The sequence below is a fragment of the Protopterus annectens genome, chromosome 2.part0 (genome assembly GCF_019279795.1).
Source record: "Protopterus annectens isolate FY-2018-M chromosome 2.part0, PAN1.0, whole genome shotgun sequence".
In the NCBI taxonomy this organism is placed as follows: domain Eukaryota; kingdom Metazoa; phylum Chordata; order Ceratodontiformes; family Protopteridae; genus Protopterus; species Protopterus annectens.
The window spans coordinates 707,669,682-707,692,003 of NC_056728.1; the positions used below are offsets into that span (position 1 = coordinate 707,669,682).

Below are 22,322 nucleotides of genomic sequence, written 5' to 3' on the forward strand. Positions count from 1 at the left end.
TGTGTGGATGCAGCATCCATTCGTGTGGATCCACGAAATCTCTGCTCAACCTGTCCGCCAGAACATTGTCCTTGCCCGGAACAAACTGGGATTGCAAATGAATGTTCAGTTTCAGAGACTCTTCCCAAAGAGCCATTGTTAGTCTGCAGAGGGGATACGAGTGAGTGCCTCCTTGTTTGTTTATGTACCACATGACCGTGGTGTTGTCTGTCCTTATTAGCAGATGGCCCTGTTGTAGAGATTTTCCAAAGGCTTCTATTGCATGCATCACTGCCAACATCTCTTTTTGATTTATGTGCAGAGGCATTTCCGTGGGAGTCCATTGACCTTGAATGCATCTGTCCTCCATGTGTGCCCCCCCATCCATGATCTGAGGCGTCTGTTGTAATGGTTTGACTTGCTTGAACTTTGTTGAAAGGCATGCCTTGGTTTAAATGGCTTGCTTGAGCCCACCACATAAATTCCCTTCGCAGGCATGGGATGAGTGGTGTTACGTCTTCTAGGTTGTGGCTGTGTTGTGACCATAAGCTTTCTAGGTCCCATTGTAGCTTTCTCATGTGTAGTCTTGCCAGAGGGATCAGAAGAATGCAAGATGCCATGAAACCCAGGGCCTGCAGGATCTTCCTTGCGGTCAGCTGGGTAACTTTTGCTAGGCTTTTGAAGTAATCTGGTAAATGCTGTTGTTTCTCCTCTGTGAGGAAAGCCATTTGTGATTGTGTGTCCAGGTTTGCTCCTAGAAAAATAATCTTTTGGGATGGCAATAGTCTTGATTTTTGAATGTTGACTGTGTATCCCAAAGCCTGTAGCAACTGAATGACATAGTCCAAGTTTTTTACCAAGGTTTGTTTGCTGTCTGCTTGTATGAGGCAGTCGTCCAGGTAAGGGTATATTTGAATCCCTTGGAGTCTGCAATGTGCAACTACTGATGCCAGGCATTTCGTGAACACTCTGGGCGCAGTAGATAAGCCAAACGGCAATGCTGAGAATTGATAATGCTCTGTTCCTGCAAGAAATCTGAGGTATCTTCTGCAGCTGTGTCTGATTGGGACATGCAGGTATGCCTCCTTGAGGTCCAGAGTAACCAGCCAAGACCCCTTGCCCAGCATGGGAAGGAGTTGCTGTAACGTCAGCATTTTGAATTTTGGCACAATGAGAAAGGTGTTTAGAACGGACAAGTCCAGTATAGGCCTCCATTGCTTTTCTTTTCTTGGAACAAGGAACAGCCTTGAATAGAATCCCTGGCCTTGTTCCTGAGGAGGAACCTTTTCTATAGCTTTTATTTGTAAGAGCTTTGAAACTTGTAAGAGAGCCTCTGCCCTTTGATTTTGTGGCAGGTTTGGCATGCCTTGTCTCGTTGGTAAGGTGTGGAAGTGGAACCTGTAAACAAACCTCTGTCTATTATGTCCAGAATCCATTTGTCCTTGGTTAAAATGTGCCAGTTCTTTGAGAATAAGGATAATTTTCCGCCTAGAGGTGCTTCTCTTTGAGCCTTGGTAGGCGGAGTGAAAGTCAAGTCATTGTGATTGTCCCTGTGGTGCAGGTGAACTCCCTGCGCCACTTTCTCTGATTTGGTGGTTGCCATTGGCGGCCCCTGTAGGAGCCTCGGTATTGCCCTCTACCTCGAGCATGCCTGCTTTTACCCCTTTGTAACTTGTCTGAGTCTGGAAAGGACCAATTCTTTGAAGGCCAATTCCTGCTGAATCTGGGGGGCTGAACCTGGAGGAAATCCTTGACAGTCTGTACTGATTTAGCCTTTTCCTCAATAGACTTCAACACATCTTGTGCATTAGCACCGAAAAGCTTCTGTTTTTCCAGAGGTGCATCCAGGAGCTTAACTTTGACATGGTCTGGCAGAGGCTGTTCTTTCAACCAAGCATGTCTACGAATAACGGCCCCTGTCATGGCTGCCCTACATGAAGCTTCCAATGCATCATAACCACACTGAAGAAAATGATTGCTAACCTGCTGAGTGTTATGAACCAGATCCTGCAAATGCCTTTCTATCTATAGGCTCAGGAGAGGCTAACTTTTTCTGCAAATCATCCATTAAGTAATCCTGGTACTGAAACATATGAAAAAGGCAGTTGAGTGACCTCATGGCAAGGGTGGAAGAGGTATAAACTTTTTTGCCCCATCTCTCCAGGGACCTAGCCTCCCTGTCAGCGGGCAGAGGATTTTTGGCCGATGAAGTAGCCACTGCCTTGGGGCCCTTCTAGATCCACAGAGTGGGCCTTAAAGAGATGCTTATGGGTTTCAGGGACCCTGTAATATCTGTCAGGCTTGACAGGAGCAGGAGGGAGAGAATCAGGTGAAGCACTGGAGTCTGAGTATACATCATCAAGGACATCCAGCACTGGAGGAATAGCTAAAGGTCTGTGTTGGGGTAGCTTAAGGAAGGTACGTAGCCTTTTCCTGGAGTCAGAAAATTCCTGACCCTGCCACTGAAAATGTTCTCTCATGGAGTGGAGAACTTCACCAAAAGAAATATCCTCTGGAGGGGAGGCAGAGGGAATTGAATCCTCAGCATCAGAGTCCTCATAGGTCTGGAAGGATTCTTCCTGGGTATCTGAATGCTCTGAATCCCCAGAGGCTTCATCTGAAGAGAGGGTGTCTGTCTGCTCAGTTCTAGGCCTTTTATCTGCAGGCGGCTGAGAACCTCTGTCTGGGTGCGGCTGAGAACCCCTGATAAGAGAGATTAGATCTGCAGCAAGAGTCATGATCTGTCTATCAGAAGAGGGGCCCTGAGCAGTAGATTTAGGATGGGCCTTGGCCTGGCTGGCAGCCTTAGCATGTGCAAAGGCCTTGATGGACATGGATACCGGAGGCCTAGCTGCCCCACATGCAGGGGTAACCTTGTCCACAGGAATGGTGTTGGGTAAATCTAGAGCTTCGGTTTCTGGTGGGAAATCAACAACCAGCACCGTTGTAGTCTCCGGGACAGAAGAACGCGTTAAAGCAATGTCGGCCTGGGGCGGTTGAATTACCGCTTCCGAAGGGACCGATGCACTTGCGGAGGGCTTAGGCGTGGTATAGGAGGACGACGCGGGCCGAGGATGTCGGTCCCGGTCCTTGCGTTTTTTGGTAGCTTGTGCTGTCGGTTGTTCCGATCGCATGATATATGCGAAAGATTCGCCAAAAAAGTCTTCGGCAAATTCTGCCCGGCGCCTGAGTGTGCGCTTATTAAAGCAAGCACAGGCAGCACAGGCCAAGACGTTGTGGTCTGGGCCCAGGCAAGGGAGGCAGTAAGAATGTAAGTCCTTATGAGGTATTTGTTTACCACAAGACAAACAATTATTAACTTTTTCAATTTTTTCTGACATCGGCTGAGGCAAGAAAAAATGTTCCCCAACGGGGTACTTAGCTTTTAGATGACTTCGGTAACTGAAACACAGGAGCTGACCGACCGGCACTTGTGAACTGCTTCTGCTTCGGGCACCGCGCGGCAAGAAAGACTGAAGAAGATGGCGTTGGCGGATGCCTTTATACTCCAGCCGCTCTGACGTCGGGGAGGAGGCAACATCAGCCGACGCCGGACCCAGACTTTGGAATCCGGCCGACCGAAGGGCTGCCTGAGGCAGGACAACCCATATGTCAGGACTGCAGTTGCATTCTTGAAGGAAATTTTTGGGTTTCTGCTGTGTCTGGGTTTGGCCTGAGAAGACCTGGAAGGGGCTGGGAAGGACCAATTTTTAGAGGGCCAGTGCCTACTAAATCTAGGGGGCTGAACTTGTAAGACGTCTTTAACAGTTTGCATAGATTTAGCTTTATCTTCCATCTTTTTAAGAACTTCCTCAGTCTTGTTGCCAAACAGGCAGTCCTGATTTAAGGCAGCATCCAACAATTTAGCTTTAACATGATCAGGTAAAGATTGCTCCTTGAGCCAAGCATGCCTTCTGAGCACAGACCCAGTAACAGCAGCCCTGCAAGAGGCCTCTAATGAATCAAAACCACATTGCAAAGTATGTTTTCCAACCTGTTCAGCAGAATGCATTAAATCCTGTAATTCTTTATTTTCCACACAATCAGGAATCGCAATCCAATAACATGTTGCTGATACTTTAACATAAGAAACTGGCAGTTTAGAGCCCTAACGGCCAAGGTTGCAGAAGTGTAAACCTTCTTAACCCATCTATCCAGCACCCTGGAGTCTCTGTCAGAAAAGGTAGGATTTTTAGCAGTAGAAGCCTTAATGCCCTTGGGCCCCTGAGAAATAGTCTCTGGATCCGCAATATGATTTTTAAAAAGGAACTTGTGCGACTCAGGGACCCTGTAGTATCTGTCAGGTTTTCTGGGAGCAGGAGGCAAGGAATCAGGGGCCAAACTAGATTCCAAAAAAGCATCATCAACAATGTCCAATACAGGAGGAATAGCTAAAGGCCTATGCTGAGGCAGGAGTAAGAAATCCCTGAGCCTCTTTTTTGAATCAGAAAAATCCTGGCTTTCCCAGTGGAAATACTCCCTTAGAGTATGTAAGGTTTCACTAAAAGAAAAATTCTCTGGAGAGGAAGCAGAGGGAATAGAGTCCTCTGCATCAGACTCCTCATAAGTAGTTAAGGGCAAATCCAGATCATCAGAAGACTCAGAAAAAAAGGAATCCTGGTCAGAAGATTCAAAAACAACTTCAGTCCTAGGCCTCTTAGAAGGCGGGGGGGGGGTGTTGGCTACCCCTGATTAGAGTTATTAGATCTTCAGCCATTCTTATCATTTGTTTTTTAGGCATAGAGGCCTGAGCATATGGCCTGGGCGTCGGTTTTTTAGGTATGGTTCCAAGTTTAGGCCTAAGTGAAGAAGGAGGCGTCGGTTTAATATGCAAGTCCATAGGCCTGAATACTCCCTCAGAAACCGGTGCCTGCACAGCGGCCCTGGACCCATCCAAGGTAGAGACATCAGCGGGTTCCATAGTTGAAGCATCTCACAGCATACCGGACTCCGAATGGGTCTCAGTAGAGGCCTGAGAATCAGAAGTAGCGGGTACCAGGGGCTGTGAAAGCGCCTCACTGAGTACCGGCGAACTGGCGACTAGCTTAGGAGAAGCGTTGTCGGCAGTTCTGGACCTCGGTGGCCTGTGTCTGTCTTTATCTTTGCGTTTTTTTTTCAGAATCCCGGTAGACGGACGCCTAACTGATGACATTTCTGGATAATTAAACCGAGAACCAAAATATTTAGAGGCGAAAATATACCGACGATGGATAGTGCGCTGATTAAATAAAGCACAATACTGACAGCAAGGAACATCATGGTCTGGGCCTAGGCAAGGAATACAGTATGAATGAAAATCTTTGAGGTACTTGCTTTCCACAAGTAATGCAATTATTAACTTTTACCGACATCGGTAAGGAGAAAGAAAAAGTTTCCCCAATGGGGTACTTAGCTTTAGTTGAAGACTTCGGTTCTGAAACACGAAAATGAAAATTTCAGGAGTCAGCCGACCGGCACTTGCGAACTGCTTCTGCTTCGGGCACCGCACAGCAAGAAAGACTGATGTAATGGCGTCGGCTGCATGTTTTATACCCCTGACGACCTGTTGTCATGGAAGAAGGGACAGCAACCGACGCAGGACCCAAGACTTTGTTAATCAGGCCGACTGAGGGCTACCTGCAATCAGATAACCCAAATGTAATGACTGCAACAGTGAAACACGAGGAACATCGGCCCACCAATTTTTTTCCCTGGAAAAAAATGCCGTAGCTTCACTATTTTCAGATTTCGGACTTTTGGGTTCAATATTACAACGTTCGAACTTATACAAGTTATACGTTGTAACATAGACCCAAGGAACAGACCAAAAATATAAACCTAAAATCTGGACATTGTGTAAAATTTTTGATAATTACGTCTTTCCTCTGCATTTTTTTTTTTTGCAACACACATTATCATTAGCAGACCGGAGTTCCGCTGTGGTGACCCGTAACTGGGAAAAGCCGAAAGACACAACTAGTTTCCTCTCATATCCCAAGGCAGTTCTCCAAACTGTACATACATATACCTAGATATATATATATATATATATATATATATACACACACATATGGTTGTGTATGTATATGAACATGGCGTGTTTCTTGAGATAGGCTGCAATCTTAACTGAACAGTTTTCTTTGCTTTCCACCAAATGAATAACATATTAGAATCCAGTAACCCTGACCTGGATTAAACAGACTACCAGGGAATGAAATTAATGATTTAATGTATACCCGTAAAGGCAGATGTAGCCATTCATTTAAGATGGGTATGCTATGAAATTCTAATTTGAGAAAATATAAAGTGCACATCTTTTTTTCCCCAGTGGCTCACATTGGTTTGCGCTTTGTCATCTGTTAAAAAGAATTTCTATGGGACCATTAGCTTTACAACAACTTCAAAGGTAGAGAAACTCTGCCCTATACATAGACTTTTAGACAGAGGTATCATGCTTGCTTTAATGCAGGCCCAAACAACTCAATTGTGAATGACAACTCAATTGCTCGGTATATACCTTATTGTGAAAGGGAAAGAAAGCATATGTATGTGTGTGCACGAGAGTGCACACGTCTGTGTTGGAGTGTGAGAAGGAAAGACTGAGTAAAAAAGAAAATTCTTGCATGCATATAAAAAAATACCTTTCGAGAGTTCCACATGGCATGATGATTAGCCAGATTCATGAATTTGTAAACTAATTCAGGCTGATTAAGATCACTGGCCAGAGAACACAGCTCCTTATAGGTAGACAGCCCCTGTCTAAAAGAAAAAAAAGGGAGGTTTATTACATTGCACTTATTTCGTGGCATTGCACAAGAAAATCTAAGCTAAGTTTTTTACCATAATCTGATCTTAACATTCATTCATAATACATATCTATTGGCATACTGTAAGACTAGACCATGAGCAAACTTTTACTGGGTTAAAGAAGTTAGCTGTTGAGCATATGTGAAACAGTAAAACACTGACTCATCCAGTCTAATTTAACATGACCTCAAACCTGAGTAGTGCAATGGAATCTATGGGTCTACAGCATTTCAAGAAAACAGAATAAAGGTAAATCTCCTTCATTCTAAGTTACACAAAAAAGTGTAATTTTCACCACTTTTCTAGATACAAGTTTTAATCAAATCATTTTTACTCTTGCAAGAATACAGACACAAAGAAGGAAACCCACATATTATGATCCTGTCAAAGGAACTGAGGAAGGTCGCTTCCAGTCTGTGCATCAAGACAATAATGTTTCTTAAATGCATGCAGTCATGACCTGTGGTTTTGTACCCCAGATAGCTATGACAGAGACAGCAAACAGAGGCACAATAAACTTAGACTGGTGGCCATTATCCTAATGCAGGGGGTGAAAACAATATCCAAGACAGACACAATACAGAATTAGATATGTGGCCATTATCCTAACATACGATGTGCAAATAAAACCTCTTCATTTCTACTGAAAAAAGGAACAGCAGTGCTACTCAGTATTTTCAACCAGTTTGGTGATGGTGATTCCATGCTAAGGGAGCTTCTCCTTATTCCCGAGGTACAATCACTCCAGAATTGCTTATAACAGGGACAGGTTACTAAGGGTAGAGTCATTTGCATGGTGAGACAATGCTGGCTAGATGCTGTTTTGATCACTTGTTATTTGACAGACTTAGATCAGCTTTAAAAGTTAAAAAATGTTCTGGCTCAAAAAGTCTACCCAAATGAGCTAGGTGGAAAAAAAAAAAGATAAAGATTAACAGTTTTCTGTTGCTGGTGGAGAGAACCTAGATCAGATCAAACCTTGCAACTTGCGCTTGAGGTTTTAAGGTGAAACTTTAACCATTGTGTCAACCCCCCCCCCCCATTATGCCAAACCCTCCCATTATGGTGCATGAGGGAATATAAAAAATGAATACTTGCTTTCTAAAACCTAGGAAAACAAGTGAGGATTTCAACAGACTGGTCTCATACTTATTTTGAAAGAATATTAGCAAATGCTGTTCCATGACAGATACATTTGGCTTCAGCAATGAATAACTTGCCAGTACACCGAGTAGTTTGCAACTGATTTGCTTGAAAGAAAAGCAAAAGAAAAAGGATGAAAAATCATATTGGGGGGGGGGGGGGGCTTGACAGATAATGCCTGAAGCTGTGACACTCTGCAGGCAGAAGTAATGGCCACTAGAAAAATAATTTTCCATGACAGAAACATGACCTCACAAGATGATGCTGGTTCGAAGGGAGAAAGAATAATATGGGAAAGCATGAAATTCAAGCTCCAGGGAGAATAAGGAGTCTTCACTGGAGGTCTCATGTGAAAGGTACCTTTGAGGAAGGCCTTGGATAACTCGTGTTACATAATATTCAGTCCATCAATACCTAGATGGAAATTAGATATAGCTGCTAACTGGACCCTAACGGTAGCAGCTGCCACTCCTTCGTGAAAAATTTCGGAAAAAAATTCTAGTATGGATGACAAGGGAGCTTGATAAAGATCAAGGTTTTTGTTAGAAGCCCAAATGGAAAATCTTTTCCACTTACTCCGATACAATTTTCTGGTGGAAGGTTTGTGGGAAGCCAACAAAATTTGACTTGTGTCATCTGAAAGATTATGAAGCCTGGCTATACGGGGAACTGGAGCAGCCAAGCAGTTAGCTTCAGTGACTGCAAGGAAGGATGGAGGTCCCCTGACGGGTGTGTCAGAAGGTCTGGAATGGGGTCCAGGATCCAAGGAGCCTCCAAAAGATGATGGTAAAGAAATGGAAACCAAATCTGCTGAGGCCAATGAGGGGCTATAAGAATGACAGTCCTTCCCAGCGACTTTGCTTTCTGTAAAAATCTGGGTATCAGCGGAATTGGGGGAAATGCATAGAGGAGACCCGGGGGCCAATCGTGTATGAGTGCATCCCTCGGGGGTTCTACCAGAGGGGGTATCAGAGCAAAGTAGCATCTGCATTTGGTGTTGATGCGGCTGGCAAAAAAATCACAGCAAGGCTGGCCCCATTTGCTGACAATCCTGTCCGTAATCTCCTGTTTGAGGGACCACTCGTGTGGCAACAAAATTGCCATGCTCAGCTTGTCTGCTACCATGTTGAATCTCCCCAAAATGTGCGTTGCCAACAGAAAGCGCTTGGATGACACAGCCCATTGCCAAACTCTGAGGGCTTCTCGGCAAAGGGGGTAAGACTTGGTCCCGCCCTGTTTGTTCAAATACCAGACCACTGACATGTTGTCTGTCTGTATGGCAATTGTCCCTAGAGGGAAAGAGTCCTGAAAGCACTGCAACACCAGAAATACCACTCTCATCTCTAGGACACTGATATGCAAATGTGGCTCTTGATCCGTCCATGTGCCTTGGGCAGGCTTTCCCTGAAAATGCCCCCCCCCCCCATCAGGGAAGCGTCCATGGTCACAGTGGCTACTGGAGGGGGAAGTACAAAGGGGCATCCTATTGTGACATGTAGAGACGTCAACCACCACTGAAGATCCCTCTTGCAAGAGTTTGTAATCAGAATCATATGGTTCATTGGCAACTCCTGGTAAGACCATTGAGTGAACAGGAGCCATTGAAGAATCTGCATATGCATCCTCGCCAATGGAATGGCTAAAATTGCTGCTGCCTTCAAACATAGTATTTTCAAGACCTCTGCGGCTAGAGCTCTGTTCTTTGACACCAGTGAAGTGATGTGCTGGCGAAGAATTGATACCCTTTCGATGTAGAGTGGTGGTTGAAGTGTATAACTCTGCCCCTATAAAGACAATATGCTGTGATGACGACAAGGCAGACTTTTCAAAGTTGACCGTAATGCCTAAGTGGTTGCAGGGTGTCAGAGTGGATTCTGTTGCCTGAATCAGTTGATGCCTGGTGGTGGAGGTAAGGAGCCAGTCGTCTAGGTACGGAAACACCTGGAATCCTAGATGCCTCAGGTGAGCCGTGACCACTGCCATACATTTGGTAAACACTCTGGGGGCTGTAGTGAGACCAAAGGGCAGGGCTCGAAACTGGTAGTGACTTGCTCCCAGCCGGAAACGCAGATGATCTCTGGATGGCCTGGCCATTTTTATGTAGTAGTACGCATCTTTGAGATAGATCGAGTACATCCAATTGTTCTTCCCTAAAAAGGGGAGCATAGATTGAAGTGTGACCATCCGAAACTTCACTTTTTTTACGAATTGGTTGAGTCTGCTGAGATCCAAAATGGGTCTCCAGTCCCCTGTTTTCTTTGGAACCAAAAAGAATCTTGAGTAAGTTCCAAATCCTGTTTGGTCTGCTGGGACTGGTTGGATGACTCTTTTCTAGCAACTTGTGGACCTCAATGGTTGCTTGTTCCCTGTAACTGGATGGAACGTCCGGGATTCTCTTGACGGGTATGGGTGGAGCGGAGAACAGTATGAAATATTCTCTGGAAATGATGCTTTGTACCCATCTGTTGTTTGTGATAGCTAGCCAGGCTTCTGGGTACAAAGTTAATCGTCCCCCGACCGCCTCCAGAGTAGGACAGTTGGGCCTCCTCTCAGGAGCGCTGGTAGGGTGGGCCTGAGAAATGATCTCTGTCACCCTGGTTTTGTGGACACCCTCTGCCGCGAGGGCGGTGTCTTCCATTATTACCCCCTCCTATGCCCCTGGAGGGAGATTCTCCATGTGTGTCCTGAAAGGCTCCTTGGGCTTTCCGAAACCACATCTTTCCTCCCCTTTGGCCTTTGGGAAAAGGCCGAGTAGGGGTGGAAAAACAGACTCCGAAGGCAGACAGTCTTTCCCTCTTGTTCACACCAGGTCAATGTTTCCTTTACCTTTGGCCCAAACAAGGATGAGCCATCTAACAGGGTGTTTACAAATGAAGACTTGAAAGGCTCCACAAAGGAACAGAGGCGCATCCAGGCATGCCTGCGAAGAGCAATCCCTGTACCTGCAGCCCTACTCGAACCATCAGCTACATATATGAGGCGCATGGACGAGTTCACAATGGAATTAAGGGTAGCAAGCTGGGCCGAAACTTTGTCAGAGACGCTTGCAGCTACAGTACCCTGAAGAGAATCTCCCAGCTCCTTAAGGAGATCTCTTTGCAGTCTGGTGAAATGGGTCAGATAGTTCAGTGATCGCAGAGTGAAAGTCGCTGAACTGAACATGTGTTTCCCATATCTATCCATGATGCTGGACTCTCTGTTAGGAGGTCCGATAGACGCAGAAGTTTCCAACAATTCCTTCTTTGTGGCCGCCGCCACCACCACCATGGCATCAACAGGGAACTCCTTTGGACAGAAAGGATTTATCCACGGGGGCAGAAATTAATTTATTGGGCCTCCGAGGGACAGGCTCCATGGACTCCGGCAACTCCCATGCCCTACGCAAGACCAATTGCATAAGCTCATCATAGGGTGGAGACACCCAGGAGGTGGAAAGTTGAGACCCAAAAGCCTTCAGAAGAATTGACTCATCCTCAGTAGGGCTTTTGGACTGCCAATCACCCCTCTGCCTAAGGATCTCAAGTATCTCTGCAAAGGAGATGTCCTCAGAGGGGGAGCGAGGGGACCCTTCTGACTCCTCTAAGTCGGTGTCACAGACTCCTGTGGGGAGTCCAAGTGCCTCCTCTTGCACAGTCTCTTTCTGGGCACTTCCTCAGTGGGGACTTCTGGGGAAGTCTCAGAAGAGCAGAGAGCGCCCAGTGGGGCTACCTGTGGCTCTGGGTCTCTACCCTTGGGATGACTGATGGTAGCAGAAGTGGACACAAGCACTTTAAGGGAAGAAGAAGCCAAACCTGATGATGAGGAAGTCTTTGGAGACAACACTCACCTCATGGCTTCGAAAGCATCATGGCTCCAATGAGAAAGTGTCAACTGACCCGAAGGGACTGCGATCCCCTGCCGCACCAATACTGTGGGCTCCAAGCCCGAGGTAGGAGCAGAGCTCACCTGAGCCAAAGCCCCGAGAGGAAGAGTCTGCACCGACAAGTCAGTGTGACTATCCTCCCCTGATCCGACAGGGGAGCGTCGGCTCCTAGAGTCCCCGGGTCGGCACCGAGGACGTCCGAGCAGATGGAGCAGATGATACTGGAACAACTGTCGGCTCCAAGGGTTCTACAATCATCAAGTCGGCCTCCTCCGGCTCCGAAGGACCGGTATGGCTCGGAGGAGGAGTAGTCAAATCAGGAACTGTGGTCTTCAGTTCCAATGCCCAGGTCAGAGCCGACAACAATTTGGCCAGGGCTGGCTTCTGTACCAGTTGATCCATGTCTGAATCATCAAGGCTAACCAATGACCTGGAAGAAAGCACTGATGGTGCCGACTGGAGAAGTGGTGAAGAGGGAGTCTCGGAGATCGGTACCAAGCCAGAGTCCCAGCTCTGAAAAGAACAGACTGTCTGCTCCGAAGGCTGTGCAGCCGAAGTCACAGAATACTCCACTTTTTTTGATTTTTTTTTGATTTGGACTCTGAGGAAGATTTTGAGGATTTTGATGATTTGCTGGCCCCATCCTGGTCAGACAAAGCTTCTACAAAGAGGTGCTTAAGGATACCTCAAATCTATGACTTTCCTCTTCCTCTCAGGCAGCACCATAGTAGGAAAGGAGTGGCAGATACTGCAGGACTCCTGAAGGTGCACTTCACCCAAACAATAAACGCACTAAACATGTGTATCTGTCACCGACATTTTTTGTCCGCAGTCTGGAAATTTTTTGAAACCAGACTTCAGATGTTTCTCCTTATCTTCAAACATAATATCTAATTAGAAAAATAACCACTATACGACTATCAACAACTTTGACAACAAAACCAAACCAAACACGTAAGTGTAGAAGCCAAGGAGAAAAAGGATACTATAACCACTTCAAAATTAGTATGAACGCTTTATTAAAGCTTGCGTTTTCGTCTAATACAAGACTTCCTCAGAAGCTGATCGTGTTTTTACTGTTTCGTGGTTAATATGAGTGGTACGGAGAAGGATAAGGATACACAGCCTGGCAACGAAGAGAGCAGCCAGACAAGAAGACTTATTGGACAGCTTACAGCTTTGGTTGATTTACTGACGCCTCTTTGTGAGGCAATGGTTGTGCGCACACAGCGTCCGGAAGTGGGGAGAGGCATAGACGAAAGGGAATCTCGTCAACTGCAAACAAAGAGGAAAAGACCTTGCCTTGACGGGGAAGCAACAAATGTCAATGGAACTGAACCGAAGGGTGCTACTTTCAACCCCGCAGCAACGCCCATTATTTTCCAGGATGCTGACAATGACGACCTTGATGGTAGTGTTAACTATATCAGTGAACCGCAGGAGCGGTCACAACAAGGTACTTTTTTTATCTCCAACACAACGGAGATGAACAAATGGCTTAAAGAGCCATATGATTTTAAATTTGTTGATAACAATGACAAAAATGATAATTATAGTAAACGGACAGTAAATATAGAATCTTTTTGTAAAAAAATGGACAGGTTTTCTAAACTATTGTATAAGTACAAAGCTATTACAATTGAAAATGGCTATTTGAAAGAATGTTTACATCGCTGCATAGTTCCTAAGGGATTACGCACATGGAAATATCCCAATAATGTGCAGATTGGGTCTATATTTCATAAGGATTTGGTGAAGACTTTTAACAATTGTGGAATGGAAATTGTTGTATGTATTATTGATGAGAACGAAAGGAATCTGGAGGTGATTAACGAACAAATTAGTGAATTGGATTCACAAATTAAGGGAGATCTCCTGTTTGAAATTAAGGAAGAAAAACAGAAATACTTTGGTTTAAAAAGGGAGATAGAACAAAAATGTACAGATTTAGTGACAAGGAAGACAGCAAAATTAAGAAGGGACATTCTGGAGTATGAGAACAATACCAGTTATCCAAACCCAATTAACAACTCAGCCCCCCCATACCAGAAAAACAACAGAAATAAATGGGTAGGTAGAAATAATATAGTCAACAGGGAATATCAAAGAGAGACTTATAACCCTGATACATTCAATTTTGATTATGATACAGATTCCCCCCCCCTAGAAACAGCACAGTATGAACAGGGTTCAAAAGAAACTAACCATAGGGATTTTCAAAGAGGAGGGGGTTAAGGGGAAAGGGGTATTACAGGAGATAGAAACCCCTTCCCAAAGTAACAGAGGCAAAGAAGAGATAGAGCAGGTAGGTAATAAGTATACTTTAAATGCATTCACTATTTACAATTTTAGCAACCTACAATTAACCAAAGACCATTTTTCATTAATGGAGAAGGGGTTTAAATTTATACCATCAAAGAGAGGGGAGAGAGTACAAACAATACTGGATTTAAAATTATTTCTAAGGAAAATGAACTTAGAATTATTGTTCAGTAATGACAAATATGGTATAGACAGAAGAACAATACACGCAACAGAGGAACAACGAATATTAAAAAACAAGTCTGTTTTTAATCCCCCCATACATGCACAACTTAAGAACTTTGAGAAAGTTATGGAAGAGGGTATTACAAAATTAGACAAGAGGGCGAAATATGTCAATAACCTGGGGAAGAGTGAAAGAAAAAGTCTGCAGGACTTGAAAAATAACAAGGGGATCAGAGTCATGAAACCCGACAAGGGCGGAGGAATTGTCATAATGGAGTCTATTCAATATGAGGGCAAAATGAACAACATCCTTAGGGACGAAACTAAATACAAGGTTGTTTCTCGTAATGAGATAAATTTAGCATACAGGAAGATTGACATGATGCTAATAGATATGGAAACGGAAAAAGTTTTGGACCAAAAAATGATTTCTTATTTAAAAACTGAAAAACCAAGAATACCGGTAATTTTCGGAATACCGAAAATACACAAGCAAAGTGATGATCCACCTTTTAGGCCAATAGTGGCAGCAGAGGGATCCAAAACCACAACCTCGGCAAAGTTTGTAGATGTCAAAACCAAACATATTTGGAAAAACAAAAGTGCAATACTACGTGACTCTTGGGATTTGTTAAGAGCACTCGAACCCAAGTTATTTGACAAGGATATCTTGTTCGTAACAATAGACGTAGTAGATCTATTTGGTTCAATACCATATGAAGAAGGGATACGTATGTTTGAAGAGGAAATATTTTGGGACAAGAAATTGAAATTTGAAGAAAAAGTAGCGTGCACAGGCTTGATGGACACAATACTAAAGAACAATTTCCTAGTCCACAAGGGGGAGTTTTTCCAACAAATTAAAGGTGTAGCGATGGGGGCAGCCTGTGCACCTACTTTTGCAAATTTGGTCCTAGCCAATTGGGAGGACAAGTATGTTTTCCCCTCAAACTACGCAAAATATTGCAAATTATACAGAAGATTCCTGGATGACATCATAATATTCTGGACGAGAAGCCCTGAAAAAGTAAAAGAATTTTTCAATTATTTAGGCAACACAACCAACTTCCTTAAATTTACATATAATTTTTCCTATGTCAGTATTGCTTATTTGGATGTGGAAATATTAAAAACAACTAATTCCATTGAGACTAGAATATACAGAAAGAATACTTATGTAAACTCATTTCTCCATTTTGATAGTGAACACCCAATTCATTGCAAAAGAAATCTGGTTAAGGGCCAGTTTATTAGAGGGTCAAGAATGACAACATTGGAAGAAGAATATATTAAAGAATGTGATAAGTTAGAGGGGATGTTCACAGATAGGGGGTACCCCAAGGCCTTTATTAATAAATATAGGACGGAAGTAACTAATGCAAGGAAGGGAAGGTTTAAACCCATAATAGGAATAAAAGAAATGCCAAAAGAGCAAAATGAAAATACAGAAATGCGAGAAGTGAATTACGAACATTCATTAGTATTAGAATACAATGACTTGAATAAAAAAGTAAGAACATTATTTAATAAAGAATGGGAGAGATTTAAGGGTTTTACTGACTTGAAGGGCCTAGCAGAATCTAACCCAAAAGTAGTATATAAGAATTCCCTAAATATAAAAAACATATTGGAAACAGGGAACAACACAAATATACGAATAGGAGATAGAGCAATGACAAGCAAGGTGGGGACATTCAGCTGTGGAACATGTAACCAATGTGAGATGGTTATAAATTGTGAAAAAATACACTTGGACAGTAGAAAATTATGGCTGTATAGTAAGGGGTACTTTAACTGTGAATCGAGGGGAGTAGTGTATTTAGTAATCTGCAAAAAGTGTCCTTCCTTTTATGTAGGGAAAACAGAAAGATCCTTGAAAAAGAGGATCTATGAACATACATATGATATTAGGAAAGGGAAGGACACTAATGCATTATTTAGACACTCAATTACATGTAAGGATTTCGATTATGCTTTCTTTGTGTTGGATCAAGTCAAAATTGATATAAGAGGGGGCCCATGGGAGGAGAACATTGGGTATAAGGAACTGTGGTGGCAAGTGGCCTTAGAAGCCAACAAACCACCTGGTCTGAATGAAAACATTTCCATACTACCATTACTAAAGCTGAAAGCAGCTAAGGTAAAGTAGTAAATAAAATAACACAATTCACCACTAGATGGTGGCATGACTCCATGAATGAATATACATATGCTCAATGAAACTTCAGATTCAAATACAACAAATGCATTCAATAATGTGAGGAACTAATATTTACAAATATATTGTAAACAACAGGATAAACATTCTGGTTCTTATAAATGTTTTTTAAAATGTTTTAAGGAAAAATATATTTTTTAACAGGATAAATGATCTTATAGATATACATATTCATCATTTCTTTCACTTTAAACTGAAATGGTTTTGCTAATTAGCAAAATGTAGCAGCGATACGATTGGTTTAGCCAATTTTAAAATATTTTAAATACTATGCATGAAGATAAGATGGCAGCGATTGTTTTATCTGAGGAAGTCTTGTATTAGACGAAAATGCAAGCTTTAATAAAGCGTTCATACTAATTTTGAAGTGGTTATAGTATCCTTTTTCTCCTTGGCTTCTACACTTACGTGTTTGGTTTGGTTTTGGTGACAACAAGAGAAGCTGATCGAACTTTGACAACAAAACGCCCAAAGGGCCACTCTAAATATAATACAATAGAGAATAAATATATTCTCCTAACTGTTCTAAACTATTCTAAACTACTGAGGCCGAGGCCAAGAAGCAACAAGTCACGCAAAACGTAGAAAGTTATAAAAGGGAAAGGAGAACACTTTTAACAGTCTAACTCTATCTAAGCAATAGATAAATAAACATATACAAGAGAAATATGAAGAAAAACTTGCAAATATGTAGAAAATCCCACAAAAAGTCTCGAGCAATGCTGGAAACCAAGAGATCAGTGCCGCGGCAAACTAGAACTGAAGTAATTCCAGCAATGCATCATGGGATAAGGGGCTTGGTCTCGAGCTATTGGTAATCTTTGAGCTTTGCTAAATGGCCGCGTCGGAGCCGAGGATTGGCTCCGAATCCATCAGTGAAGAATGAACGGTGAGATTGAACAACTTCACATTACTTGCTTTCTAAAATCCAGGAAAACAAGTGAGGATTTCAACAGACTGGTCTCGTACTTATTTTGAAAGAATATTAGCAAATGCTGTTCCATGACAAGATACATTTGGCTTCAGCAATGAATAACTTGCCAGTACACAGAGAAGTTTGCAACTGATTTTCTTGAAAGAAAAGCAAAAAAAAAAAAACAATAGAAAAAATGAAAGTTTACTACACACTGTTCCTAAAGAAAGGGACACCACAAAAAATTTTAAAAGATTAAAAAACAGTGACAGCAGTTGACTCAGCTCTACCTGTACCACACAGCCATATGTCGGTACACCAACTTCAGCACAACTCACAGAAACCAAACGTGTCAATGGAGTTGGCGTCTGCCACAGCTCTTCATTTACCTGTACAACCAGCCATGGACAGAAAAATTTAAAAAAATAACCGCAAGTAAATGGTAAATACCACTTGCATACATTCTGGTGACCATTGGTCAAACAGGGGAATAGAAGGCTATGGAGCCATCAGCTGGTATGCCGTCCAACATACACAAAGATCACTCTAACAGACTCAAAGCAGACAATAACTTGTGTGATTCTGGTCAAAAGGGTATCTCTTGCCTTCTGTCAATGTAATTCCACAACCACACTGTGAAACTCAGAAGGCAATAGAAAGTACAGTTGTGTAAAATCTTAATATGACAGTAGATGTCCTTTTATATCAGTGTTGCCATACTCATAACAGAAGGGATCTCCTGCCAAGGATTGCCCAACGTCCGGGCAGTATACCAAAACCTTTAATACTTATAGGTGCCATACTTCACATGTATCCTTCCATGCAAGGCATAGGGCATAAAGGTGACGTACAAATGCACACACTTAGAACTCAAAAGACCCCAGAAGAAAAAGAATGTCCCTAGAGACAAGAAACAACATGTGCATCCAGAAGGAGAAGAGAGAGAGAAGGGCCCCCCTCAGTCAGGAGAGGCAAGACAGGACAGGCTAAGCAGAGGCAGCAGAAGGAAAGCAGTGAATGCCATAATCCACCACTGAAGCTAGTATGAGACAAGGAAGGAAAGGGACTGGGATGGCAATGTTGGAGGCACACTAACTTGAAGCTTTCTCATGTGGAGACTAGCCAAAGGGAGCATGGGAATGTTGGAAGCCATGAACTTGAAAACTCAGACAAATTCCCTGGCCATGACTGAAGCCAGAGGAAAAAGAGACTTAAAAAAGGCAATAAGAGAGAGGGCCTTGGGGGTAGACAGAGATGCCAACATGGGGATGGGTCTGAAACTTACAACCGAGGAAAATATGATCAGCTTGAATGGTGCCCTGGACCAAAGGAGAATGGAGCACCTCTGGGAAAAGAGGAAGTTGTTACTGAGGAATGCTCAAATAGGGAGGAAGGGATTTCCAAACCATGAAATATCCCTGGCAGATAATGGACAGAACCTAGCAGTCTGTTGTGATCTTTAATCAATATGGAAGAGACAATGAAACATGGAGGGCTAAGGGAACCTGGTGGAGGAAAGGGAAGAAAACTCCCTAGTGGAACCTGGCGTATCCTGAAAAGCAGGTTTATGGAAAGTAGGTAGTTTGGGTAGACTTAGCAGGAGGTACACGTCTAGAAAACTTTTTTCCCCTTGGGTGGAGGGTGAGATTGACTGTGAACAAAAGCAGATTTAGAGTGGTAATTCCTCAAACTTAGGAAAAGGACAAACAAATAAATGTTTCAATTCCTGCAAGGCTTTACCCTTATCCTGGAGAGACTTAAGATCAGCAGCAGCACAAAAAAGATTTTTATTATCCAAAGGAACACCCAACAGTTTGGCCTTAATGTCATCAAGACAAAAACATACCAAGTCATATGAGTCTGGTAGTTAATGGCCCGAAAGGATAAAGTGACAGCAGTATAAACCTTTTTGTTCAGTCTCTCCATAGCCCTACTTATCCTTATATCTTGGTATAGGGCAGCAACTTAGAGGATTTGTCAGAAGAGATAGGCACTACAGAAGGGTCAGCAGAAGGGCCTTTATAAAAAAATTTACATTCATCAGGCACAGTATAAACTATCAGGTTTCTTGGGTGCAGGGGACTTAGAATCAGGAGGCCACAGAAGCTGCTGAAAATGCATCCAGGAGGGCAGCCAGAACAGGGGGAACAGATGATGACTTAGAAGACTCCATCTGGAGGAGCTCATAATACCTCTTCTGAATATCAGGGACTCTACTCCATCATGTGGGCAACATTATCCCCAAAGGAGTGTTCTTCTAAACGGGAATTTGGACCAAAGGAATTCTCTTCCTTTGAACCATAGTCCAAGGAGAAGGGATTTGAGAAGAGTAAGCCAGGGACTCTTCCCCAGAATCCAGATCCTCATCTGAAGAATCTATTTCCCTGTGTCTCTTAAGAGGAGTGGAAAACCAGGGAGGGGCAGGCACTGACAGCCCTTGAGGAGGCTTTAAACATTAAACAACCCCTGAGTAAAATCCTGCAATTCACAATGGGGATCCTTAGCTGCAGGGAAAATATGCTTGGTTTTCTGTTTCTTTTTCTGTGAGATGCCCGCATGAAACACCCTCTGTGAATCAGACCCCAGGTGGCATTCAATAAGCATAGTAGGGATTTCCTCCCTAACCAAGATCTGTGGAATCCTCCTCAGTCTCTTGGATGTAATCAGCTGAAGTTCCCCTTCAATGTCAGATGCTTGTAAATCTTTTGACAATGTGTGAGAAGTTGGATCCATGGTGGCCTCAGATGAGGCTGTGGCAGAGAAATCTGAGGCAAGCATTGGATGATCCTCTGGGCTTCCACTATTCTTCAGAGAGATGCTTGTATCAGACCTAAATTTTTTGTCCTTTATCTTGTCAGAAGGTTGACCCTCAGGATGAGACGATTCTACCATAGCACCTTGAGTCAATAGATTAAGATGCTGGTTTTCAAGGTAAATAAAGAAGGGAGACGACTACATACAGTCATAGGGACAAAATCCTGGAAGATAGAACACTACATATGGTCGTGGGAAGCATCCAAACAGAAAAGACACTGATCATTATGGTCTTTATGGAGATCTGCCTCCCACAATGACATTTTCCCTTTCTGGATGACATGAACCCAACAACACTAAATTAAAAAAGAAAGATAAGAAGATACCTCAATGGGGCACTTATCTGCAACACAGCTTGGTGACCAGCACCAAAGAAGGGTGTCTGGACTAGTGGCAAAGAAGTGCTGAGTGTGTACATCTGTATGCAACCTTTATGCCTTATGCCTTGCATGGGGAGCATGCGTGCAAGTACAACACCTATAAGTACTAAAAGCTTTAGTATGCTGGCTGGAAGTTGGGCTAGCTGTGGCAGGAGATCCCTCATGTTATGAATACTGCAACAGTGATATGGGAAGACATCTTTAATGAGAGTTACAGTGAAGTACCTAACTCAGGGTATATGTAACGTCACGCTGTCAACAATGTTAGTCAGTCCTCACTCTTTCACACTCTTACAAGTCGTATCTGACTACTACAATGGCCATGTAGACAACCACTGCTCAGTTTAGCGTAAACACTCACACTTCCTATCAGCAAACCTTGAATCAATACCTTCCAAATGAAAATTAAATTAGAAGTCTTGCTACATTAAAAAAAAAAAAAAATATATATATATATATATATATATATATATATATATATATATATATATATATATGGGATCTGTACTGATCCCCAAATGACATCACAGAATCACTAACGGCCAGGCATACTTACGCGAAAGTGCTTTTCACCGAAAGCACTTTCGTGTAGGTAAGCCTGTTGCAGAGATCGTACTATGGTGCGGATAAGGGAATATTCCCTTTTCCTCACTGTAGTGTGATCTCGGAGTCAGAATATTAAAGTAGGGGGGTTGTGGGGGGTGGAGGGGGGCTTGCCCCCCTGCATAAAAGTAGATTTGTAGCATGTTTTTTTTTCTTTTAACACACTAACAAAAGCGCTTTTTCGGTGAAAGCGCTTTCATTAAAGTGTGTTCGGTAATTGTGGATTCAGACTATTGAACTTGAATACCTACAGAATATGATAAATAGGGTATCAGAATATAACTGAAGGAAGGCAGCTAAGTAGTCTACATATACCAGATGCACTAAAATTCAAAGGCAATTATTTTAATTGCATATCTTAGCACTTACCCCTCAGGTGTTTTGCCAAGAGTTCCACCCTGGAACACCTCCGTCTCTTCTGTAACGCTATGTTTTGTTCTACAAGAGAAAAGATGTGCTGTTAAAAGTTTTCTAGTATAGGCTTTCAGTTTTATACAATGGCCGACTCTCACACAGTTGCTGATCAGTACCTTAAGACACTGTCTAAGCAGTGACAACTAATTAGCAGTCACCAAATCTTCACATTAAGATCCAGAAACAAAAATTGTGAAGCAAACTGTCTATGAATTTTCATTTTACAGCACCACAAAACATAAGGTCTGTAAAACTGTCAGCATGCATCATTAAATGTTTCAATAATACCACACCTTTTGCCAGTCATAAGTGTGTCCACCAGAGTGGATACCAATTCATGCTGATCTTGTTCACTTCCTAGTTCATAGACAAGACCAAGGCCCTTGGAAGCAACATCTTGACTGAGCTCTAGAATGAAAAACAGAAATGTTAATATACAACAAAATGCTATCATTTATCAGGTAAAGCTGTCACTTCAAAAAAGGCACACTCGCAAACAACCTGTGGCAACCAAATTCTTAGAAATGCCCACAGAATCTGGCAGCATTCTTATACCTTCAAAAAGGTGACCAAGGAAGTAATACTAAGATCTTTGGTGTACTTCACAATTTTGGCAAAACTTGGTCTGTCACTATGGTAGCAAACTAATTACTTAAGTTAAGAACCTGAAAGCCAGTCAGGAGCACTTAATCCAAATAACCTATATAATTTCTTTACATACTT

The 22,322-nt window shown here is 42.9% G+C and overlaps 1 protein-coding gene across 1 annotated transcript in view; it reads right to left on the reverse strand.

Annotated features, from left to right (window-relative positions):
• ECPAS (Ecm29 proteasome adaptor and scaffold) overlaps positions 1 to 22,322 on the reverse strand; it is a 2,158,898-nt gene that overhangs the window by 944,439 nt on the left and 1,192,137 nt on the right. Inside the window, exons 27-29 of the mRNA XM_044061033.1 lie at positions 21,893 to 22,007; positions 21,555 to 21,623; positions 6,600 to 6,717 (exon numbers count right to left, since the gene is read on the reverse strand). Of these exons, the coding sequence (XP_043916968.1) occupies positions 6,600 to 6,717; positions 21,555 to 21,623; positions 21,893 to 22,007 (302 nt within the window). The remainder of the gene's footprint in view (positions 1 to 6,599; positions 6,718 to 21,554; positions 21,624 to 21,892; positions 22,008 to 22,322) is intronic.